Genomic DNA, 26,280 nt, shown 5'->3' with positions numbered 1-26,280 from the left:
TATTTTGCTTCGAACCCAGGAAATTTTTCATCCACCAAGTGTTCATAATATGCTGTCGTTCTGATTGGAGTCACCTTTCCTTAGTCAACCCTTCTACTTCAGAGAGAGAACTATTCATAGGTCTTTTTTATCCTCTGGGTTTCCTCACCCATTTCAGCTCTGAGTTCTAGAATGCCCTCTTGAGCCCATAACCAACAATGTCCTCATTTTCTTCCTTATGAATAGAAATTCCGTCTTCTAAACCAAAACTCATTGCTCAGCTGGAGCGAGGGGAAGAGCCCTGGAGAGAGGAGAGAAAATGTCCACTGGACCTCTGTCCAGGTGAGTGTGAGTGTGAGTGTGGGGTAGACGGGATAATCTACAGCTTGGCAGATAGGGAAGGAGGAGGCATCTCTCAGATACTGGGAAGAAGCTCTTCTCCAGGTCTCCTAAGACAAGAGAAAGGTTGCCTAACATGGTCTTCCTTCCGGAACATAATCTTCAGTTGAGGGAGGGACTTCCCTGGTTCCCTTGTCTCTTCCCTACACCAGGAAGCCTCCCTTCCTCACCTGTCTTCTCCGTAATGCTTAGTCTTTCCTCATTCACTGTCTTCTTTCTCACCTGATCTTAAAAATTGCATTTACCCCATGAATGTTAAGTCTACGACACTTCTAGATACTTTCTAGCTACTCTTATGCTAAGATTAATTGATTATCTCCACCTCTCCAATTCCCATAATTTATTACACAATACTTAAGCTATGACTAATAATAAAATACATACTCATGTGCCAATGGCCCAGCTTAAGAAATAAAAAATTACCTAAACAGTCGAAACACCCATTTCCCCTTCCCTGATGGTATCCTCTACCCATCCCTCCAATGGAATTGTTTTTCAATATTAGGGATTTATAATTCTCATGCATGGCTTTATTCTTTCCTTCATATGTATGAATCGCTAAATCATCTATATTGTTGTTTGGCATATTTTAAAACTTTATATCAATGTCATCATATTATGCATACCCTTCTGTACTTTGTTTTCTTCACTGAGACTAATTTTGTACTATGTTGATATGTGTAGCTCTGCTTCATTCATTTTTGTGGGTATATAATATTGTATTTTATGCATAATTATACAATTCATTTATCCTTTCCATTTTTGTTGGACAGTTACATTTTTAACAGTGTATTCTTTCGACCAATTAAAGAATGCTGCTGTGAACCTTCTCATAGATATGTCCTTGGGCACATAAGCACCCGTTTATCTAGGATATGTACCTAGGAATAGGACAGCTGAGTAAAAGAATATGCACCTGGTCAATCTGACAAGGTAATGCCAAACTATTCTCCGAAGTTGTTGTATTAGTGTTCTAGGGCTGCCACAACAAAGTACCACAAACTGAGTGGCTTAAACAACAGAAGTTTATTTTCTCACAGTTCTGGAGGCTAGGAATAGAGATCAAGGTGTTGGTAGGGTTGGTTCCTGTTGAGGGCTGTGAGGAAGAATCTGTCCCATGCCTCTCCTCTAGGTTCTGGAGGTTTGCTGGCAATCCCTGGTGTGGAGCAGAGTCCCAGTCTCTGCCTTCATCTTCATATAGCATTCTCCCTGTGTGCGTGTCTCTGTGTCCAAATTTTCCTTGTTTGTAAGGACATTATTCATATTGGATTAGGGCCCACTCTAATGACCTCATCTTAAGTAATTACATCTGCAACAACCCTGTTTCCAAATAAGTTCATCTTTTGAGATATTAGGGGTTTGGACTCCAATATGTCATTTTTGGGGAAACAGAATTCAACTTATAGCAATTGCTTACACTCACCTGGCATTTTATTGCATGAGGATTCTAGTTGCCCTGCATCATTCCTAATACTTTGTGTGGTCAGACTTTAGGTTTTCATCATCTTTTGGGTATGAATGGCCTCTCATAGTAGTTGTAATTTGATTAGTTTTGAGTTTGAGCATCTTTTTATATGTTCATTCCTTGACTGGCCTTGGTGTTCGCTCTTGTGAAGCCTTTTCAATTCTTTTTGCCTTTTCTTCTTGTTGATTTGAATTTGAATTTTTAAAAATAAATCATTGAGATGAACTCTTCATCAGATGTTCCAATCTGCAGGCTACCTACTTGCTTTTTTAATTTTTTTGTTGAGATGGAGTCTTGCCCTGTCACCTAGCCAGGAGTGCACTGGCATGATCTCGGCTCACTGCAACCTCCGCCTCCCGGGTTCAAGCAATTCTCCTGTCTCAGCCTCCCGAATAGCTGGGACTATAGGCGTGTGCCACCACACCTGGCTAATTTTCGTATTTTTAGTAGAGACGGGGTTTCACCATGTTGGCCAGGCTGGTCTTGAACTGCTGACCTCAAGTGATCCACCTGCCTTGGCCTCCCAAAATGCTGGGATTGCAGACGTTAGCCACCACGCCCGGCCCCTACATGCTTTTTTTTTTTTTTTTTTTTTTTGATACGGAGTCTCGCTCTGTCGCCAGGCTGGAGTGCAATGGCGCAATCTCGGCTCACTGCAACCTCTGCCTCCCGGGTTCAAGCAATTCTCCTGCCTCAGCTTCCTGGGTAGCTGGGACTATGTGCGTGCCACCACACCCGGCTAATTTTTTGTATTTTTAGTGTTAGCCATGATAGTCTCCATCTCCTGACCTCATGATCCGCCCACCTCAGCCTCCCAAAGTGCTGGCATTACAGGCGTGAGCCACCACGCCTGGTGCTCTGCTTGCTCTTTAAACAAACTGTCTGAAATAATTTGTCTCAATTTATAAAAATAATACAGAGAGTTTCCATTTACTTTTCACCCAGCTTTCCCCAATGATAATATCTTATGTAACCACAGTACATTTCAAAACCAGGTAACTGACATTGGTACAGTACTATTAAGTAAACTAAAGACTTTATTCAGATTCAGATTTCATCAGTTTTTGCATGTACTCTTTTTTTTAATTGTTGCTCTATAGTAGTATGAAATTTCATTACATAAGTAAGATTTATGTAGATAAGATTTATGTAGCCACCATCACCACAATAAAGATCTAGAACTCTTCTATCACTACAAAGAAAACTCCCCTGTGCTATCTTCCCTCCAGTCTTAACCCCTGGCAACTACTGATCTGTTCCCCATCACTGTAATTCTTTTTTCTTTTCTTTTCTTTTTTTTTTTTTTTTGAGACAGAGTTTTGTTCTTGTCGCCCAGGCTGGAGTGCAGTGGCGCAGTCTCGGCTCACTGCAATCTCGGCTCACTGCAACCTTGGCCACCTGGGTTCAAGTGATTCTCCTGCCTCAGCCTCCTGAGTAGCTGGGACTAGAGGCATGTGCCACCACGCCTGGCTAATTTTGTATTTTTAGTAGAGATGGGGTTTCACCATGTTGGCCAACCTAGTCTCGAACTCCTGACCTCAGGTGATCCACCCACCTCGGCCTCCCAGAGTGCTGGGATTACAGGTGTGAACCACTTGCGCCCAGCCTCAAATTTTTTTTTTTTTTTTTTTTTTAATTATACTTTAGGTTTTAGGGTACATGTGCACAATGTGCAGGTTTGTTACATATGTATCCATGTGCCATGTTGATTTCCTGTACCCATTAGCTCGTCATTTAGCATTAGGTATATCTCCTAATGCTGTCCCTCCCCCCTCCCCCAACCCCACAACAGTCCCCGGAGTGTGATGTTCCCCTTCCTGTGTCCATGAGTTCTCATTGTTCAATTCCCACCTATGAGTGAGAACATGCGGTGTTTGGTTTTTTGTCCTTGCGATAGTTTACTGAGAATGATGTTTTCCAGTTTCATCCATGTCCCTACAAAGGACACGAACTCATCATTTTTTATGGCTGCATAGTATTCCATGGTGTATATGTGCCACATTTTCTTAATCCAGTCTATTGTTGTTGGACATTTGGGTTGGTTCCAAGTCTTTGCTATTGTGAATAGTGCCGCAATAAACATACGTGTGCATGTGTCTTTATAGCAGCATGATTTATACTCCTTTGGGTATATACCCAGTAATGGGATGGCTGGGTCAAATGGTATTTCTAGTTCTAGATCCCTGAGGAATCGCCACACTGACTTCCACAATGGTTGAACTAGTTTACAGTCCCACCAATATGTAATTATTCTTACTCTGTATTTCTTCATGTGTCAGTCTTTTAAATTTGTGTATTCTAATTAATTTGTCCACTTAACCTCAGCAGTTAAATTTGTTGGCATAATGTTCATAATATTCCCAAATTTCTTTTAAAGTCTGTATATTTCTGTAGTAGTGCTTCCTCTTTCATTCCCCATATTGTGATTTAAAACATTTTGGGGGTATTTTATCTAAAGGTTTATTAATTTTATGGATTTTTGCAAAGAATCAACTTTTGGTTTCATTGATTTTCTGTATTATTATTATTATTATTTTTTTTTTTTTTTTGAGACGGAGTCTCACTCTGTCCCCTAGGCTAGAGTGCAGTGGCGCAATCTCGGCTCACTGCAAGCTCCACCTCCCGGGTTCACGCCATTCTCCTGCCTCAGCCTCTCCGCGTAGCTGGGACTACAGGCGCCCGCCACCACGCCCGGCTAATTTTTTTGTATTTTTAGTAGAGGCGGAGTTTCACCATGGTCTCGATCTCCTGACCTCATGATCTGCCCGCCTCGGCCTCCCAAAATGCTCGGATTACAAGCGTGAGCCACCGCGCCCGGCTGATTTTCTGTATTATTAATCTATATCCCATTTAAGTGATTTTTATTTGTATCTTTTTCTGCATTCTACTTTCTTTGGGTTTAATTTCCTCTTCTTCCTACTTCCTGAGGTAGAAGCTTAGGTCATTGGTATAGACCTTCTTTTCTAATACAATCACATATATATCTGTACGTTTATTTCTAAGCCTTGCTTTAGCTGAATCCTACAACTTTTGGTGTGTTGCGTTTTCATTATCATTTAGTTCATAATATTTTCTAATTTTTCTTATTTTTTAACCTATTGGTTGTTTAGAAGTGAGCTGCTTAATTTCCAGATATTCAGGTATTTTCTAAATGTTTTATTTTTATTGGTTTTCAATTTAATTGTATTTTGTTGAGAGAATGTATTCTATATATTTTCAATCTTTCAAAATCTGTTGAGATTAATTTTATGGCACAGCATATGATCTATTTTTGTGAACATCCTATGAGCTCTTAAAAGGAGTGTGTATTCTGCAGTTGTTGAGAGTACTATCCTATAACTGTCAGTTAGGTCATGTTAGTAATATTGTTCAGATAATTGATATCCTTACTGAGTTTTTGTCTTATTTTTCTATCCATTACTGCAAAGGTGTGTTAACATATCATTGTGGATTTGTCTGTGTCTCTGCAGTGATCTCTACGGTTTTGATTCATACAGTTAGTGATTTTGCTATGGGGCACATGTACATTAATAATTGTTACGTCTTCTTATTGACCTTTTTATCATTATGGAATTTCCTCCTTTGTTTTTAGCAATACCCCTTGTCTTGAGGTCTGTTATCTGATATTAATATAGCTACTCCAGCCTTTTTTTTTTTTTTTTGAGACAGAGTTTTGCTTTTGTTGCCCAGGCTGGAGCGCAATGTTACGTTCTCGGGTGTGGCTCGGGGATGCCACGACCAAACACCTCTTAAAGGCCTCCTGGCTTCAAGTGATTCTCCTGCTTCAGCCTCCTGAGTAGCTGGGATTACAGGTGCCCACTACCACGCCTGGCTAATTTTTTTCGTATTTTTAGTAGAGACAAGATTTCACCATGTTGGCCAGGCTGGTCTCGAACTCCTGGCCTCAGGTGATCCACCTGCCTCTGCCCCCCAAAGTGCTGGGATTACAGACATGAGACACTACATCTGGCCCATTCCAGCTTTTTAATATTTACTCTTTCCATGGCATACCTTTGTCCCATTCTTTATATTTCAATCTTTTTATTTGCGTCTTTGTATTTAAAATGAGTCTCTTATAGACAGCATATATTTGATTTTTTTCTTCTTTATCCAGTTTGCCAATCTCTACATTTTGTTGGAGTATTGAATGCATTAGCACTCAAATGTTATTGTTGATAAGTAAGGTTATTTCTACTTTTGCCAGATTTTTCTTTGTTTTCTCTAATGTGTTTTTACTTGCTCTGTTTTCTTTAGCCTACTTTTGTTTTAATGTTTTAATAAAATACTTTTTAGATTCTTTTTTCTTTTTTTTTTTTTTGAGACATAGTCTCACTGTGTCACCCAGACTGGAGTGCAATGGTGAGATCTTGGCTCAGTCATCCTCTGCCTCCTGGGTTCAAGGGATTCTCCTGCCTCAGCTTCCCAAGTAGCTGGGACTAGAAGCGCGCGCTACTACGCCCAGCTAATTTTTGTATTGTCAGTAGAGATGAGATTTCACCATGTTGGCCAGGCTGGTCTCGAACTCCTGACCTCAAGTGATCTGCCTGCCTCAGCCTCCCAAAGTGTTCAGATTACAGGCATGAGCCACTGCGCCTGGCTTCTTTTTAGATCTTCATGTTAATTTCTCTCAGCTATCTAGCTATGTATCTGCCTTGTGTGTGTTTATGACTTTTTCAGGGCTTACAATGTGTATTTTTAACTTAAACCAATTAGAGTTATTGTTTGTTTAAGGTAATGTAAGACTCTCACAAGAGTATTTTACATTCCCCTCATCTTTAGTGCTGTTGTCATATTCATTATTTCTGTAAACATCCTAAACCCAATACTACAGTGTTAAAATTTTTAAGCCATCGTATAGTAATATGTATTTTTAAAGAAATTACGGTAAATATATATAGAAATATGTGTGTGTGCTTTATATCTGTCACATTTCTTATGCTCTTCACTCCTTAATGTAGTTATAAGTTGCCATCTGATACCATTTTCCTTCATCCTGAAAGACTTCCTTTAACATTTAGTACAGTTACCTGGCATTGGATTTTCCATTTTAATCTGAAAAGATTATTTTCTCTCCAGTTTGCAAAAATTAACTGGAGATAGAATCTCTGGTTAACATATTTTTCTCTAGCATTGCAGTGTCTTCTGGCTTTCATAGTTTTATAATTTTTGTTGAGTAATTATTATATTGTTCTTTTGTATTTTGATCTTCTCTGTCTGTCTTCAAGATTTTCTCGTTATCTTTGGCCTTTAACAGTTTGACTGTGATGTTTCTATGAGTCATTTTCTTTGTGTTTCTACTTCTTGAGCATTATGAAGCTTCTTGGCTCTCTAAGTTATATTTTCTACTCACTGTGAGAAATACTTGGCTATTATTTCAGTATTTTTCCTGTCCCTTTTACTCTTTCCTCTCATTCTAGGACTCCCAATTGACCTGTATATTGGACTGCCGGAAATGTGTTTCTGAAGATTCATATTATCTCATAAGCTTCTGTTCATTTTTCTTCAATCTTTTTTCTCTCTTTTTTGAGGGGTGGGTGGATATAGGTAATTTCTATTCTTTTATTTTCAAATTCACTAATCTTTCCTCTTTTTCTGTTTGCTATTAAACCTGTCTAGTGAATTTTTAAATTTCAGTTATTGTTTTTTCTTTCCCCCTCCCCTCTCCTCCCCTCCCCTCCCCTCCCCTCCCCTCCTCTTGTTTCTGTGGGTATTAGGCGTGCTCTCAGGCAAGAAAATCACAAACAAAATTATTACCCCTTTCTGTTGCAATTTTTTGAGCATAAACTCTTCCCCATCTTCTGGCTGGTTATGTATATTTTCCATTGCCTTTGAATAGTTATTTGTTACATTTTATCCAGTCTTATTATTTTCTGCTGCAGGGTTCTTGTGACCATTTCAGTCTGCTGGCATTTTCGTTAGTGGGCTTCCTCATACTTATTTTTGAATTGATTTTTAGAAATTGCTTCAAAATTACAGAATATTTGCAAAAATAAAAATGGTAGAATAAATATATATGGTGCAGTGAGTTGGATGTGGTTTGTCCCCACCACAACTCATGGTGAAATTTAATTGCCAATTTAACAGTATTGAAAGGTAGTGGGGCCTTTAAGAGGTGTTTGGTTGTGGCATCTCTGCCCTCTCGAATGGCTTATGCAGACCGGGTTAGTTCTTTTGGACTGGGTTGGTTCTCGTGAGATCAAGTTGTTATAAAACAAGGCTTCCTCTGATGTTTGGCCTCTTTGCATGCACTTGCTTTCCCTACCTCTTTCTGCTGTGATTTGAAGCAGCATGAGACCATCACCAAATGGGCTACCATCCAACCTCCAGAATTGTGAGCCAAATAAACTTTTTTGTAAATTACCCAGTCTCAGGTATTCTGTTATAGCAATACAAAACAGATTAAGACGTATGGCATATACGTTATTATATAAATGGCATCATAAAATGACCTACTATTTTACTTAGTTTGCTTTATCATTTATTTGCTTTATCATTTATTCATATTTATTGCATGCATGCCCTTCCTCCCTCCTTCCCCTTTCTCAGTACATATGTATGTATGTGTATATGTATATGTATGTTCATATGTAAGTGTTTGTTTTGTTTTTGTCTCTGTTTTTGTTTTTTTGAGACAGAATCTTGCTCTGTCACCCAGGCTGGAGTGCAGTGGCACGATCTCGGCTCACTGCAAGCTCCGCCTCCTGGGTTCAAGCGATTCTCCTGCCTCAGCCTCCCAAGTAGCTGGGATTACAGGTGCATGCCACCATGCCTGGCTAATTTTTGTGTTTTTAGTAGAGACGGGGTTTCACCGTGTTAGTCAGGCTGGTCTTGAACACCTGACCTCGTGATCTGCCCACCTTGGTCTCCCAAAGTGCTGGGATTACAGGGGTGAGCCACCGCACCCGGCCTGTAAGTGTTTGTTTCTGTACGTTTTCTAAGAATGTCAATATTGTCTTATATAACCACAGTGTGGTTATCAACCTCAGTAAACTTAACTTTGATACAGTCATTTTGCCTGTTATCTACCATTTGTATTACAATTTTGTCAACATATAGAATAATATGGTTTTTTACTTTCCAGAACATAATCCAGTCCAAGGTTAGTTAGTTCATTTTCATGTCATGTCTATTTACCTTCCCTTAATTATTATTAAGGGAAGGGAATTATTATTTCAATAATCTTTCTCTGTCTTTTATGACGTTGACATTTCATTTGTTTATTTATTTAATTTTAGATTCAGAGTGTACATGTGCAGGTTTGTTACGTGGGTATATTATGTAATGCTGGGGTTTGGGGCTTGTATTGAACCTATCACCCAAATAGTTTACATAGTACCTGATAGGTAGTTTTTCAGCCCTTACCTCCATACTTTTTCCCCTGTTTTGGAGTCCCCAGTGTCTATTATTTCCATCTTTATGTCCATGTGTACCCATTGTTTAGCTCCTACTTGTGAGAACATAGGTTATTTGATTTTCTGTTTCTGCATTGATTCACTTAGGATGATGGCCTCTAGCTGCATCCATGTTGCTGCAGAGGACATGATTTCATTCTTTTTTATGGCTGCATAGTATTTCATGGTGTGTGTGTACCACATTTTTTTTATCCAATCCACTATTGATGGGCATATACAATGATTCCATGACTTTGCTATTGGGAATAGTGCTGTGATAAACATATGAGTGCAGGTGTCTTTTGGTAGAACAATTTATTTTCCCAGTCTTGGGATTGTTGGATTGAATGGTAGTTCTATTTTTAGTTCTTTGAGAAATTTCCATACTGTTTGCCATAGAGGTCGAACTAATTTACATGACCACCAACAATATATAATCATTCCCTGTTCTGTGCATCCTCACCAGCATCTGTTTTGTTTTGTTTTTTAACTTTTTAATAATAGCCATTCTGACTGATGTGAGATGGCCTGTCTTGTTGTGAGTTTTCTTTTCTCATCCTTCACTGGTACCAAGATCTCTTTGTGGTTTTAATTTGTATTTCTCTGATGATTAGTGATTTTGAGCATTTTTTTATGTTTGCTGGCTGTTTGTATACCTTCTTTTGAGAAGTATCTGTTTATGTCCTTTGCTCACTTTTTAATGGGGTTATTTGGGTTTTTGTTGTTGATTTGCTTAAGTTCCTTATGATTCTGGATATTAGTCCTTTGTAAGATGCATAGTTCGCAAATGCTTTCTCCCATTCTGTAGGTTTTCTTTTTACTCTGTTGATTGTTTCTTTTGCAGTGCAGAAGCTCTTTTGCTTAATTAAATCGTATTTGTCAATTTTTGTTTTTGTTGCAGTCGCTTTTGAGGACTTAGTCATAAGTTATTTGCCTCGGCCAATGTCCAGAGAAGTTTTTCCTGGTTTTCCTTTAGGAATTTTGTAGTTTGAGGTCTTACATTTAAGTCTTTCATCCATCTTGAGTTGATTTGTGTATATGAGAGGGAAGGGTCCAGTTTCATTCTCTTGCATGTGGCTGGACAGTTTTCCCAGCACCATTTATTGAATAGGGTGTCCTTTCCCCATTGTTTATTTCTGTCAACTTTCTCATAGATCAGTTGGTAGTAGGTGTGTGGTTTTATTTCTGGGTTCTCTGTTCTGTTCCATAGATCTATATGTCTATTTTTGTACTTACACCATGCTGTTTCAGTTAATATAGCCTTGTAGTATAGTTTGAAGTCAGGTAATGTGATATATTTCCAGCTTTGTTCTTTTTGCTTAGGATTGCTTTGGCTAGTCAGGCTTTCTTGGTCCCATATGAATTTTAGAATTGTTTTTTCTGTTAGAATGACAAATGATGTTGGTAATTTGATAGGAATTGCATTGAATCTGTAGATTGCTTTGGGCAGTATCATCATTTTAACTATATATTGATTCTTAACAATCTATGAGCATAGAATGTTTTTCCCTTTGTGTCATCTGTGATTTCTTTCATCAGTGTTTTGTAGTTCTCCTCTCAGAGACCTTTCACCTCCTTGGTTTGATGTATTCTTAGGCATTTTGTATGTGTTTACATTCGTGTGGCTATTGTAAATGGGATCTTGTTCTTTTTTTTTTTTTTTTTTTTTGAGACAGAGTCTCGCTCTTTCACCCAGGCTGGAGTGCAGTGGCGCGATCTCGGCTCACTGCAGGCTCCGCCCCCCGGGGTTCACGCCATTCTCCTGCCTCAGCCTCCCGCGTAGCTGGGACTACAGGCGCCTGCCACCTCGCCCGGCTAATTTTTTGTATTTTTAGTAGAGACGGGGTTTCACCGTGTTAGCCAGGATGGTCTCAATCTCCTGACCTCGTGATCCGCCCACCTCGGCCTCCCAAAGTGCTGGGATTACAGGCGTGAGCCACCGCGCCCGGCCGAGATCTTGTTCTTTATTTGGCTCTAAGCTTGAATGTTACTGGTGTATAGAAATGCTATTGATTTTTGTACATTGATTTTGTATCCTGGAACTTTACTGAATTTTTTTTTTTAATCAGGTTTAGGAGTCTTTTGGAGGGACCTTTAGAGTTTTCTAGGTATAGGATTATTTTCTAGGTATAGGATTTTCTAGGTAAAGGATTCTTAGTGAACAGAGATAATTTGACTCCCTCTTTTCCTATTTGGATTCCTTTTATTTCTCTGTCTTGCATGATTGGTCTCTCTAGGACTTCCAGTACCAAGTTGAATACGAGTGGTGGCAGCAGACATCCTTGTCTTGTTCCACTTCTTAGGGTGAATGGTTTCAGCTTTTGCCCATTTGGTATGAAGTTGGCTGTAGGTTTGTCACAGATAACTCTTCTTATTTTGAGGTATGTCCCTTTGATGCCTAGTTTGTTGAAGATTTTTATCATGAAGGGATGTTGGATTTTATCTGATGCTTTTTTTACATCTATTAAGACGATCATTTTTTTTTTTTTTTTTTGAGATGGAGTCTCGCTCTGTCGCCCAGGCTGGAGGGCAGTGGTGCGATCTCACCTCACTGCAAGCTCCGTCTCCCAGGTTCACGCCATTCTCCTGCCTCAGCCTCTCTGAGTAGCTGGGACTACAGGCGCCCACCACCACGCCCGGCTACATTTTTGTATTTTTTTAGTAGAGACGAGGTTTCACCGTGGTCTCAATCTCCTGACCTCGTGATCCGTCCGCCTTGGCCTCCCAAAGTGCTAGGATTACAAGCATGAGCCACCACACCCGGCCGGTTTTTGTTTTTAATTCTGTTTATGTGATGAATCACATTTATTGAACACTGACATTTTAGAATACAATTCCTCAGTTCTCACTTTTTTTTTTTTTTGAGATGTAGTCTCACTCTGTTGCCTAGGCTGAAGTGCAGTGGCGTGATCTCAGCTCACTGCAACCTCCACCTCCTGGGTTCAAGCAGTTCTCTGCCTCAGCCTCCCGATTAGCTGGGACTACAGGTGCATGCCACCACGCCCGGCTAAGTTTTGTATTTTTAGTAGAGACAGGATTTCACCATCTTGGCCAGGCTTGTCTTGAACTCTTGACCTCAGGTGATCCACCCGCCTTGGCCTCCCAAAGTGCTGGGATTACAGGCGTGAGCCACCACACCCGGCCAGTTCTCACTTTTTAAAATAGCTTTATTGAGGTATAATTTACGTGCCACAAAATTACTTATTGTATGTATACAGTTCAATTTTTTTTTTTTTTTTTTGAGATGGAGTTTCGCTGTTGTAGCCCATGCTGGAGTGCAGTGGCGCAATCTCAGCTCACTGCAACCTCTGCCTCCTGGGTTCAAGCAATTCTCCTGCCTCAGCCTCCCGAGTAGCTGGGATTACAAGCATGTACCACCAGGCCTGGCTAATTTTGTATTTTTGGTAAAGACAGGATTTCTCCATGTTGGTCAGGCTGGTCTTGAACTCTCGACCTCAGGTGATCTGCCACCTCAGCCTTCCAAAGTGCTGGGATTACAGGTGTGAACCACCGCACCTGGCCTGTATGTGTACAGTTCAATAATTTTTAGTAAACTTATGGAGTTATATGATTGTCACCTCTATTCAACATTTCTATCACACCAGAAAGTTCTCATGTGCCCCTTTGCATTCATCCCTCCTCCCATCAGAGGAAACCATTGATTTGTTTACTGTCTATAGATTTGCTGTTTCTAGACATATATGAATGGCATTGTGAAATATATAGTCTTTTCTTGTTTTTTTTTTTTTTAAGATGGAGGCTTGCTCTGTCACCAGGCTGGAATACAGTGGTGTGATAACGGCTTACTGCAACCTCTGCCTCCTGGGTTCAAGCAATTCCCCTGCCTCAGCCTCCTGAGTAGCTGGGACTACAGGTGCACACCACCACGCCTGGCTAATTTTTTGTATTTTAGTAGAGACGGGGTTTCACCATGTTGGCCAGGATGGTCTCAATCTCCTGACCTTGTAATCCACCGCCTCAGCCTCCCAAAGTGCTGGGATTACAGGCGTGAGCCACTGTGTGAGGCCGAAATATATAGTCTTTTATACTTGGATTCTTTTGTTTAGCATAATGTTTTTGATGTTCATCCAAGTTGCATCATGTATCAGTAATTCATTTTTTATTGCTATATAGTATTCCTTTGTATGGATATACCACATTTTGTTTTTCTGTTTACCCATTGATGAACATGTGGATTGTGTCCACTTTTTGGCTATTGTGAATAGTGTTGCTATGAACACTCATATACCAGTCTTAGTGTGGACATACGTTTTCATTTCTCTTGGGTAGATAATCGGGAGTATAATTGCTGGGTTGTATGGTATGTTTGTGTTTAACCTTTTTAAAAATTGGGACTGGGTGTGGTGGCTCACGCCTATAATCCCAGCACTTTGGGAGGCCAAGGTGAGTAGATCACCTGAGGTCAGGAGTTCAAGATGAGCCTGACCAACATGGTGAAACCCAATCTCTACTAAAAATACAAAAATTACCTGGGCATGTTGGCAGGTGCCTGTAATCCCAGCTACTCAGGAGGCTGAGGCAGGAGAATCGCTTGAACCTGGGAGGTGGAGGTTGCAATGAGCTGAGATTGTGCCACTGCATTCCAGCCTGGGTGACAGAGTGAGACTCCATCTCAAAAATAAAAAATAAAAATTGGAAAAATGTTTTTCAAAGTGCCTGTACCATTTTACATTTCTGTTACCAATATATTAAGGTTTTAGTTTCTCCACATCCTTGTCAGCACTTGGTATTGTCACTGATTTTGATTATAGACATTCTAGTGGGTGTGTAGTGGTATTTCATTGTGCATTTAATGCATTTCCCGAATAGCTGATGATGTTGATCTTTTCATTGTTTGTGTTTTTTTTGAGATGGAGTTTCACTGTTGTTGCCCAGGCTGGAGTGCAATGGCCTGATCTCGACTCACTGCCACCTTCGCCTCTTGGGTTCAAGCAATTCTCCTGCTTCAGCCTCCCAAGTAGCTGGGATTACAGGCACCCGCCACCACACCCGACTAATTTTTGTATTTTTAGTAGAGACACGGTTTCACCATGCTGGCCAGGCTGGTTGAGAACTCCCAACCTCAGGTGATTCACCCATCTTGGCCTCCCAAATTGCAGGGATTACAGGCGTGAGCCACCATGCCTGGCCCTTTTCATTGTTTATTAACTATTTGCATATCTTTTTTAGTAAAATGCCTATTCAATTCTTTTCTTCATTTTAAAATTAGATTGTGTTCTTATTGAATTGTAAGAATTTTTAGTATATTCTAGACACAAGTTCTATATCAATATAGGATTTTCAGATATTTCTCCCTGTCTGTGGCTTATCTTTTCATTTTCTCAATGGTGTCATTTCAGGCACAAAAGTTTTAAATGCTGATTAAGTTTAACTTACCAATTTTTAAAATGGGTTGTGCTTTTGGTATTGTAACTAAGAACTTTATTCTTAACTTAAGGTTATGAAGATTTTCTTCATTGGTTTCTTCTAGAAGTTTTATAGTTTTAGCTCTTACATTTAGGGCTACAATCCATTTTAGTTAATTTTTGTGTATCAAATTGAGGTGAAAATCTAAATTCATTTTCTTGCATATGAATATTCAGTTGTCCTTACAATCTCATATAAAGAGTATCCTTTCCCCCATTGAATTACCTTGGCACCTTTATCAAAAATCAGCTGACTGTGAATCTAAGTGTTCATTTCTAGTCTCCCAATTTTGTTCCATGATCTCCATCTTCCTCCTATGACAGTAGCACACTATCTTCATTACTGTAGCTTTATATTAAGTTTTGAAGTTAGAAGTATACACTCCCCAACTTTATTTTCTTTTTAAGAAATTGTTTTGTCTATTTTATGTCCTTTGAATTTCAATGTAAGTTTTAGGATCAGATTGTCAATTTCCAAAAGGGAAAAATAACAAAAGCCTGCTGTGGTTCTGATACTGTGATTATGTTGAATCTGCAGATAAATTTTGGTGAGAATCACCATCTTAGTAAGCCTTCCAATCTATGACTGTCTCCCTATTTATTTGGAGCTTTAACTTCATTCAACGTTTGTTAATTTTCTTTTTAAAAATCTTTCTTCTTTTCCTCCTTTCCTTTCCTTTTCTCTTTCTCTTTCTCTTCTCTTTCTTTCATCCCACTGTGTTGCCCAAGCTGGCCTCAAACTTCTGGCCTCAAGCAATCCTCCCACCTCAGCCTCCTTAAGTGTTGGGATTACAGGCATGAGCCACCGTGCCCAGCCTTAATTTTCACTTTACAAACTTTGTGCTACTTTGTCACATTTATTCCTTAGCATTTTATTATTTTTATGCTATTGTGAATAGTATTGTTTTCTCAGTTTCGTTTTTAGAATAGTCATTGCTAGTATATAGAAATATAATTTTTTTATATATTTATCTTATATGACCTAAGTACAATTATGACTTCTAGTTGCTTTTTTGAGATTTTATACATACAAAATTATATAATCTGTGAACAAAAGAGTTTTTTTTACTTCTTCCTTTCCAGTTAAGATGCCTTTCATTTGTTTTCTCCTCATTTTGTTTGTCCCCTCCTTTTTTTTTTTTTTTTTTTTTTTGAGACAGAGTCTTGCTCTGTCACCAGGCTGGAGTGTGGTGGCAGGATCTCGGTCGCTACAACATCCGCCTCCTGGGTTCAAGCAATTCTCCTGCCTCAGCCTCCCGAGTAGCTGGGACTACATGTGTGTGCTACCATAGCCAGCTAATTTTTCTATTTTTAGTGGAGACAGGGTTTCACCATGTTGGCCAGGATGGTCTCAATTTCTTGACCTTGTGATCTGCCCACCTCGGCTTCCCAAAGTGCTGGGACTACAGGTGTCATATTTTAAGTTTTTGAGAACACGTGCAATATTTGCCACTTCTTTCTTCTTCTCCTCCTTTTCCTTCTCCTCCTCCTCCTCCTCCTTCTTCTTCCTTCCTTTCTCTCTCTCTTTTCTGTGTCTCCCTCTTTTGAATTCAACCTCTTAAAAAGGTAAAAACCATTTTTAGCTGGCAGGCCATACAGAAACAGGTTTCAGGCTGGATTTGGCCTGTCAGGTGAGTTTGCCAACTCCTGCAATAGAAAATGTAATGCATAGGGCTGGGCACAGTGGCTTACGCCTGTAATCCCAGCACTTTGGGAGGCTTAGGCTGACCTGAGGTCAGGAGTTCAAGACCAGCCTGGCAAACATGGCAAAACTCTGTCTCTACTAAAAATACAAAAATTAGCTGGGCGTCGTCTTGGGCGCCTGTAATCCCAGCTATTCAGGAGGCTAAGGCAGGAGAATCGCTTGAACCCTGGAGGCGGAGGTTGCAGTGAGCTGAGATCTCACCACTGCACTCCAGCTTGGGTGAAAGAAAGACTCCGTTTTAAAAAAAACAAGAAACAAAAGAAAGTGTAATGTGTGAAGTGAAATGAAAAATAGATGCTGGGAAGGATGTCTAACTGGGAGATAGCTTGTGATGTAAATATATTATGAATGACCAATGGGCAAGGCAAAATTGCTTACACAACCCTACCTATGGCCCCTCTGAAAATGTTCTTTCTTCAGCAGAATCAAAGCCAGAAATTCAACTTTGTCCCTCCTGCCCTCTGATTTTCTCCAATCAGCAAGCTCTCAGCCAACATGTGTGGCTGAGTCATCTCTCTCAGTTGTTTTCAAGTTTATGGGCAGGAAATCCTCTCCAGCTGGGAAAACACTATCCAGAAGATCAGAAACAACAGCAGGATCCATTCTGCTTGAGTGGCAAAGCAGAATGGATTCAAGAGGGAGAAGACTCCAGACTCCTGTTTGGGAGAGTAAGCAAAAATGGCACTTCAAAGGCACTTTCCAGCCCACCTGAAGAACAGCCAGCACAGTCCAAGGAAGACAACACAGTGGTGGATATAGGGCCCAGCCCTGAACAGAAGGCAGACCTTGAGGAAACAGACAAAGTATTGCATGGTTTAGAAGTCTCAGGATTTGGAGAAATCAAATATGAAGAGTTTGGGCCAGGCTTTATCGAGGAGTCAAAGCTCCTTAGCCTCCAGAAGACACCAACTGGGGAGACAGCTTACATGTACACTGAGTGGGGAGACAGCTTTGGCGGTATGTCAATCCTCATCAAAAACCCAAGGACACACTCTGGGGGAAAGCCTTATGTGTGCAGGGAATGTGGGCGAGACTTTACGTGGAAGTCAAACCTAATCACACATCAGAGGACACACTCAGGGGAGAAACCTTATGTGTGTAAGGATTGTGGACGAGGCTTTACGTGGAAGTCGAACCTCTTTACCCATCAGCGGACACACTCAGGGCTCAAGCCTTATGTGTGCAAGGAATGTGGGCAGAGCTTTAGCCTGAAGTCAAACCTCATCACCCACCAGAGGGCGCACACTGGGGAGAAGCCTTATGTTTGCAGGGAATGTGGGCGTGGCTTTCGCCAGCATTCACACCTGGTCAGACACAAGAGGACACATTCAGGAGAGAAGCCTTACATTTGCAGGGAGTGTGAGCAAGGCTTTAGACAGAAGTCACACCTCATCAGACACTTAAGGACACACACAGGAGAGAAGCCTTATGTATGCACAGAATGTGGGCGTCACTTTAGCTGGAAATCAAACCTCAAAACACATCAGAGGACACACTCAGGGGTTAAACCTTATGTCTGCCTGGAGTGCGGGCAGTGCTTTAGCCTGAAGTCAAACCTTAACAAACACCAGAGGTCACACACAGGGGAGAAGCCGTTTGTATGTATGGAGTGTGGGCGAGGCTTTACCCGGAAATCAACCCTCATCACGCACCAGAGGACACACTCAGGGGAGAAGCCATTTGTATGTGCTGAGTGTGGACGAGGCTTTAATGATAAGTCCACCCTCATTTCACACCAGAGGACACATTCAGGGGAAAAGCCTTTTATGTGCAGGGAGTGTGGCAGAAGGTTTCGGCAGAAGCCTAACCTATTTAGGCACAAGAGGGCACACTCAGGTGCCTTTGTGTGCAGGGAGTGTGGGCAAGGCTTTTGTGCTAAGTTAACTTTCATTAAACACCAGAGGGCACACTCAGGGGGGAAGCCTCATGTGTGCAGGGAGTGTGGGCAAGGCTTTAGCCGGCAGTCACACCTCATTAGACACCAGAGGACACATTCAGGAGAGAAGCCTTATATTTGCAGAAAGTGTGGGCGGGGCTTTAGTCGGAAGTCCAACCTCATCAGACATCAGAGGACACACTCAGGATAGAAACTTTATGTGTACAGGGAATGTGGTACAGCCTTTTGCCATCAGACACCAGGGGACACACACAGCGCTGTGGCTTTTTCAGCCATTGCTAGACACCAAAGTGGAGACATTGTGTGTGTGATTGTGCATGAGACTGTACTGGTTAAGACTTGTATCTCCATCCACCTGAAGGAGAATTGCTGGCTCATTTTCAGGATCCCTGTCCTTCCTCACTGTGGATGGTGGGTTGTGGAAGCCCGGCCAGATAATGAAAGTGGCAGGAGGCAGTCAAAAGCCCAGGCAGATAGGGGTGGGTACCTGGTGAAACCCAACCTTAAAGCTGAAGACAGTCCCAGCTAAGTCCTCGTACTGAATTGAGAACCTGTCTTCCCATTTGGTGTGCTTTCCTCTGATTGATCCCAACTCTTCACCTATTTTACATATACCTGCCCTTTCCTAATTGGTTTTTACACTGCTGTGCCCACCTTTTGAGTGGTGCCTTTGCATACTTACAGATCAATCAACATGTACTTCCCTATTCTGAGCCCATAAAAGACCCAGACTCAGCTGCAGTGAGGAGAGAAATCACCCTGCTGTGGGGGTTGGGGACCACTCCCTGCATCCCCTCTCCACTGAGAGCTGTTCTTTCGCTCAATAAAATTCTTTTCTACCCATCCTCACCCTTCAATTGTCAGTGTATCCTCATTCTTCTTGGACTCAGGACAAGCACTCAGAACTGCTAAACATGGGTATAAGCTATAACACAGGCAGGCCAAGAGGGCGGGGCGCCTCCGGCGCAGGCCCAGGGCTAAGTGAGGTCCAGGCAGGGGGCTGTCGCTGGCTGTGGAGGTCCTCAGTTGGCAGTGTGGCTGAGAAAAGTCCTGTGTCAGCAACTTGATGGAGAGAGTACTTTTAAATGGGTTGAAATTAGGAAATGAATACTATTCCAGTGTCGTTTTACAGGTGCACTTGAACATTCCTTCCACTGTACCCTGGATATTACAGAAACTTGCGGGAATGAAGGAGGACCAGAGAGACCACGGGGTGAGACAGGAGGATTTATTTATTTTTTTTTTTTGAGACAGAATCTCTCTCTGTCACCCAGGCTGGAGCGCAGTTGCACGATCTCGGCTCACTGCAGGCTCCACCTCCTGGGTTCACGCCATTCTCCTGCCTCAGCCTCCCGAGGAGCTGGGACTAGAGGTGCCCGCCACCTCGCCAGGCTAATTTTTTGTATTTTTAGTAGAGACGGGGTTTCACCATGTTAGCCAGGATGATCTCGATCTCCTGACCTCATGATCCACCCGCCTCAGCCTCCCAAAGTGCTGGGATTACAGGTGTGAGCCACCACGCCCAGCTGACAGGAGGATTTATTGAGTGCACTCAGACCCAGAGGATTAACATCCAAAAACTGGGCCCAGAACAAAGACAGCATTTGACTTTTATACACACTTCTCAAAGGGGGTGGGCTAACTTGAAACAAGCTTACAGTGGTGTAAAACGTAGTGGTGCAAAAGCCAGGATACAGAGGCAGAACAAAGGCAGTTAATCAAATTGTGACAGGTGCATAACTCAGGATTACATATGACCCTTGCTTATGCAGCCCAGATGGCTGTTATCTAGGCTTGCTCAAAAGAGCTTGCATGGGCTTATCTCATAACCTTTGCTATGGCACCCAGATGGCTGCAGCCCAGGCCTGCCTCAGGCATGTCTTAAAACTTTTACTGTGCTGCTTAGGTAAAACAGAATACTTGAAGTTACTAGTTACAGAAAACAGGAATCTATAACCTCATAAAACTTGCAGAGCAAGGTACAATCACACAGGGGGAGGTGGGATTTGAGGGGGAACTTTACTTTTTCTTATCCTTATGTTGAGGGAGTGCTGGGAGAGTCTCCAGAGCACATTCCTTCGAGCCTTTGCTTCTTTGATAATGTTATCGAGACCTCGCCTGGGTCCAGGCTTTGCCTGCTACTGGCTTTAGGATGAGTCAGCCTAATATAGAAAGCTTATTTTTCTCTTTTTAAATTTTATTTTCTTCTTTCTCTAATTTCTGCCTCAAGACAACAATACTAGAGCTTGTCTTTTGATGTCCATCTGTCCTAACTGGGAACAAGAGACTTGGAAGACACTGTGGCTGATTTACTATGTGTTCCCCAGACCATGACCCCACAGAGTCAGCCTCAGGGGAGAGTTTGGGGAATGGTTAATTCATGGAGACAGGGATAGTCCATGGGTAGAAGAGGGTTTTATTATATCATATCTAGGTGACTGCAAGTATCCTAGCTCTAGGTTTTAGGAAGAGGTCCATTTTTAAAAATACCTTAACTTTGCTTAAGCCTTCTGGGGTTTTCTCTGGTTTCTGGATTGAATCCACATTGAAGATATTTTTATTGGCTGATGTATTTAGACTAGAAGTGTATTGTGTGTTTTCTTTGTAAAAACACAATATGCAGAAATAGAAAATGAAATTACTTTCTATTCTCCTTTCAATTACCAAACAACATCCTACAGGTAATTCTTGAGTTTAAATATTTCCAACCATTGTAAAATGTACCATTCTTCTGATTGGAAACATATATTTTTTAATGGCAGTGTTCAACAAATTAACTTAAAATACTAGGTTAGGTCCCAGTTTTTTGTTTTTTTTTTTTCATGGAACTAGACTGAATGATTCTGAATTTTATTTGGAAAATAAAATTTCCAAGAATCATTAGGAAAATATAGAAATTATATAGTAACATGTCTTTGTTCATACATAAGTTTTTAGACTAGCTCTTTAGAACCATATTTTAAAAAATAGAAAAACAAACCCATCCATATATGAGCATTTTGAATGTGATAAAGCAGGATTTCAAATCAGTGTGAAAATGGCAATTGTAAGATTCAGTGTTTGTGTTGTTGGCTATCAATTTAGGGAAAAAATAAATGTAGGTTTATTTATTCAAAGGAGTTAGAGTTAGGGCATCACTCTCCAAAATGGTATGAGATGTTAAGGTCTTAATTTTTGTTCAACATCTAAGTGAGTGAGTAGAGTGAGAAGATCTGGTAAAAAATTATGAAGTGTTATCCTAGGTGGAGTACTTGGCATGGCCTGCTTTTCCCAGCCCTCCCCATGGCAATTCATGGGCTGGCTTTCGTACTTCTCGACAGAAAAATACTTTGAGGCCGGGTATGGCTTCTCACACCTGTAATCCCAGCACTTTGGGAGGCCGAGGCGGGCAGATCACAAGGTCAGGAGTCTGAGGCCAGCCTGGCCAATATGGTAAAACCCCATCTCTACTAAAAATACAAAAATTAGCCGGGTGTGGTGGTGGGCGCCTCTAGTCCCAGCTACTCAGGAGGCTGAGGCAGGAGAATCGCTTGAACCTGGGAGGCGGGGGTTGCAGTGAGCTGAGATGGCACCACTGCACTCCGGCTTGGGTAACAGAGCGAGACTCCATCTCAAAAAAAAAAAAAAAATACTTTGAGATAAACTATTTTATAATAGTTTAAAAACTATTGAGTTTTAATCCCCTAGAGTCTTAGAGTTTAATTATTCTCTTCCATAAAATTATGTCACAAAACGATTTCAAAGTTAAACATGTTCTTTTAGTGTTTAACTTTTAAAAGGAATATCACAGCTTTCAATTTATTTTTATTTTATTTGAAGACCAGTGTGGCTGGGTGTGGTAGATCACACCAATATTTTGGGAGACTGAGGCGGGTGGATCACTTGAGGCCAGGAGTTCGAGACCAGCCTGGACAACATGGTGAAACCCCATCTCTACTAAAAATACAGAAATTAGCCAGGCCGTGATGGTGCATGGCTGTAATACCCCCTACTCAGTAGGAGAATCCCTTGAGCCCAGGAGGCGGAGACTGCAGTGAGCTGAGATTGGCTACTGCATTCCAGCCTGGGCGACAGAGTGAGACTGTCTCAAAAATAATAATAAAGACCAGTGTGATAGTATACAGCTTTCAATTTAATTCATCCATATAACTAAGATTTTGTCTTAAATTGTTAAAAACTCTTAGCAAAAAATAGAACAGATGCTACCTGAAGACTTAAATAGATTTAAAAAGATACAAACCCCAGGATATGGTTTCTATGGAGCCACACAAAGAGAACAGGAATTCTGAGAAAGGGGTAGAAAGCTACATTCTATCCTTTGGCCCAGCCCCAGCCCCAACCCTGTTGATTGTTAAACTCACATTAGGCCCTCTGCTCAGAACCTCTCAGGAGAGAAAATTGAGGCAGATAACCTGAGCTGTCCACCTGGGCCTGGCCTGGTACTAAAACCTGTGTGCAAACTTGGAAGTTGATTAGGAGGCAAGCACCACAAAGTATTCAGTTATGTGCTGCTTCTGAGTCTGGTGTTTTGATGATTTTCCAGTCTGTGTCTAGAAAGCCATTCACTAGTGCCTTATCTTTCCTATCCTGAGATGACAGCTCTAGATGTTTAAAACCAACAGAAACCAACAGAGTAACCACTGTCCATCCTACCATTCTCATGGTTAGTAGACTACACTACACAAAGAAAATTTTGAAGAACAGATGGTAAACAGTATGAGACAATATCACCTCAAATCCACAAGTCTGTTATGGTCACCATTAAAATGTTCAATTTTAAAAGAGGTCATAGTAAGTTTTTATTTATTTAATTTATTTTTAAATTTTTATTTTTTTTTTTTGAGATGGAGTCGCACTCTGTCACCCAGGCTGGAGTGCAGTGGTGCGATCTTGGCTCACCACAACTTCCCCCTCCCGGGTTCAACTGATTCTCCTGCCTCAGCCTCCCGAGTAGCTAGAATTACAGGTGCATACCACCATGCCCAGCTAATTTTTGTATTTTTAGTAGAGACAGGGTTTCCCCATGTTGGCCAGGCTGGTCTCGAGCTCCTGACCTCAGGTGATCCACCTGCCTCAGCCTCCCAGAGTGCTGGGATTACAGGCATGAGCCACCACGCCTGATCTAAGTAAGTTTTTAAATAGCTATTTCATTTAATTCTAATTATTATGTAACAGTGGTTATCTAAGTGTGGTCAGATAATGTTTGGGGGCCAGGCACAGTGGCTCATGCCTGTAATCCCAGCCCTTTGGGAGGCTGAGGGGGGTGGATCACTTGGAGTCAGGAGTTCGAGACCAGTCTGGCCAACATGGCAAAACCTCGTCTCTACTAAAAATACAAAAATTAGCCAGGCATGGTGGCGCACACCTGTAACCCCAGCTACTCAGGGGCTGAGGCAGGAGAATCACTTGAACTTGGGAGGTGGAGGTTGCGGTGAGCTGAGATTGCACCACTGCACTCCAGCCTGGGCAACAGAACGAGCAAGACTCTGTCTCAAAAAAAAAAAAAAAAAAAAGAGACCCGAAAGAATGAAAAACCAAACAAAACAAAAGTATTTCATTCTGGAACTAGACACAGAATGAAGACATTGTGTGAGGACCTGAGCTGCTGCAGCTACCTTGCAACCGCATAAAGCAACAGTGCCAATACATTGAGGACTGCAGAGCAGGAGGAAGGATTCTTGCTACAATTGGTCACCTGCTAAGCCAACTGAACTTCTTGCTAAGTGGGGAAATGAATATCTTTACTGTATAAGCTACTTTCAGTTGAGCATTGTATAACCTCCTATTAAAAGCATCTTAATTGAAATTCCCAAATTCGTATCTCTAGTACCAACATTTCACTGAGCTCCACACACATATATCTAAATGCCTACTTGATATCACTCTTGATACCCAACAAGCATCTGCGACTTAACATGATACCTCACCACCCACCCCATCCTAGATATTTGCCACATACTCATTTTCCCCTATCTTCATAAATAATACTACCATTTATCCAGGGGCTCAAGACATTTAGGCATTATACTGAACTTCTCTCTTTCCCTATATTCACAACCAAGCATCAGCAACTTCTGTTAGTTCTACACTCAAACTGTATCCCAATCTGACAATTTCTCATTGCCTCTTCCAGTGATGACCCTAATTCAAACCACCATCATCATAAGACCATTGGTCTCCAAAATAGTTTATACATAAACTAGCCTGCCACTGAAATGTAGAGACCTGGGTCAACAGTACAGATGGAGGTCCCCAGCCAGTCCCCTTTTGCTCCCACTGCCATCCTTGTCCCACATCATAAGAGGTCTTTTGTTCCCACATGTGGACACTCCAGCTTGCATATCTAAGCTCTATCCAACCTTACCAAATTGCTCTCATTTGGCCACATTTTGTGGATAGGCAGCACATTCCACCTTAGAAGACAGATCAAGGGAAGGGGCTTTGGGCACAGAAGAGATACAGGCTCTGGAAGCAGGCTGGAGTCCATTCGAACAGGAAATCCTGGGGATTTGGATACCCAGAGCATGGTCTGAAAGAAGGTTGTGAGATCTTCGCAGGCATGTTTCTGCCTATGGACTTTCACCAGGAAGGAAACTGCTTGACTAGAGGAAGGCCAAAGTGTGGCCTTTTGTATGTTTAATAATATTAAAATGTTAAATATATTATTTTGACCAACTGAGAAATAATAATTATAATAATAAAATAGGCCGGGTGCGATGGCTTATGCCTGTAACCCCAGCACTTGGGGAGGCCGAGGCAGGCGGATCACAAGTTCAGGAGATGAAGACCATCCTGGCCAACATGGTGAAACCCCATCTCTACTAAAAATACAAAAATTAGCTGGGCGTGGTGGCAGGTGCCTGTAATCCCAGCTACTTGGGTGGCTGAGACAGGAGAATCGCTTGAACCCAGGAGGCGGAGGCTGCAGTGAGCCGAGATCGCGCCACTGCACTCCAGCCTGTTGACACAGCGAGACTTCGTCTCAAAAAATAATAAAAATAATAAAATCAATCTTTAAGAAATTTTTTGACACTTAGAACCTTTGGTAGGAAGAAAAAAAAAGTACAATTTCATTTTTGTTACAGCGAAGTAAAACGGTAGTTTAAGACTTTTAAGGGTAAGCAATTATTATTATTATTTTTGTTTTGTCTTGAGATGGAGTCTCACTGTCACCCAGGCTGGAGTGCAGTGGCGAGACCTAGGCTCACTGCAACCTCCACCTCCAGGGTTCAAGCGATTCTTGTGCCTCAGGTTCCTGAGTAGCTGAGATTACAGGCGCCTCCCACCAAGCCTGGCTAATTTTTGTATTTTTAGTAGAGACAGGATTTCACCACATTGGTCAGGCTGATCTCAAACTTCTGACCTCAAGTGATCTGCCCGCCTTGGCCTCCCAGAGTGCTGGGATTACAGGCCTGAGGCACCACACCTGACCTATCAATTATTATATTAAGATAAAATTTCAGTGCCAAAAGTGGAATGGAAATGATTGTGAGAAAAAGGTACAGTGTATGTACCTATAAATGTTAAAAAAGAGCTGGCTCATGTATGTTTAATGAATGATGGTGGTTATAAAATTGCAATGGTATTTAGATTCCACTGCATGGGTTTTAAAGAATGATATAAAAATCTTATTTTATTTTTATTTATTTATTATTACTTATTTTTTTTTTGAGACCTAGTCTTGCTCTGTCGCCCAGGCTGGAGTGCAGTGGTGCGATCTCGGCTCACTGCAAGCTCCGCCTCCCAGGTTCATGCCATTCTCCTGCCTCAGCCTCCCGAGTAGCTGGGACTACAGGCGCCCGCCACCACACCCGGCTAATTTTGTTTTTGTATTTTTAGTAGAGACGGGGTTTCACCATGTTAGCTAGGATGGTCTCGATTTCCTGACATCATGATCCACCCGCCTCGGCCTCCCAAAGTGCTGGGATTACAGGCGTGAGCCACCACGCCTGGCCTATTATTACTATTTTTTGAGATAGAGTTGTGCTCTGTTGCCCAGGCTGGAGTGCAGTGGCATG

The 26,280-nt window shown here is 41.5% G+C and overlaps 1 protein-coding gene across 17 annotated transcripts in view; it reads left to right on the top strand.

The window, feature by feature from the left end:
* The window catches only part of ZNF875 (zinc finger protein 875), a 31,884-nt gene extending 12,773 nt beyond the window's left edge, over positions 1-19,111 (top strand). For 14 of the 17 annotated variants that reach the window (XM_032173122.2, XM_032173127.2, XM_058426760.1 and 11 more), the window contains 2 exons: positions 226-321; positions 16,786-19,111. In XM_032173122.2, coding sequence (XP_032029013.1) covers positions 226-321; positions 16,786-18,452 — 1,763 coding nt within the window. In that variant the 3' untranslated portion in view covers positions 18,453-19,111. The remainder of the gene's footprint in view (positions 1-225; positions 322-16,785) is intronic. The other 3 variants (XM_032173124.2, XM_032173123.2, XM_058426750.1) reach the window with 1 other exon arrangement.
* The last annotated feature ends 7,169 nt before the right edge of the window (positions 19,112-26,280 follow it).

Source organism: Hylobates moloch, unplaced genomic scaffold (genome assembly GCF_009828535.3).
Source record: "Hylobates moloch isolate HMO894 unplaced genomic scaffold, HMol_V3 SCAFFOLD_13, whole genome shotgun sequence".
Classification (NCBI taxonomy): Eukaryota; Metazoa; Chordata; class Mammalia; order Primates; family Hylobatidae; genus Hylobates; species Hylobates moloch.
This window is presented reverse-complemented; position numbering and strand designations above follow the sequence as displayed.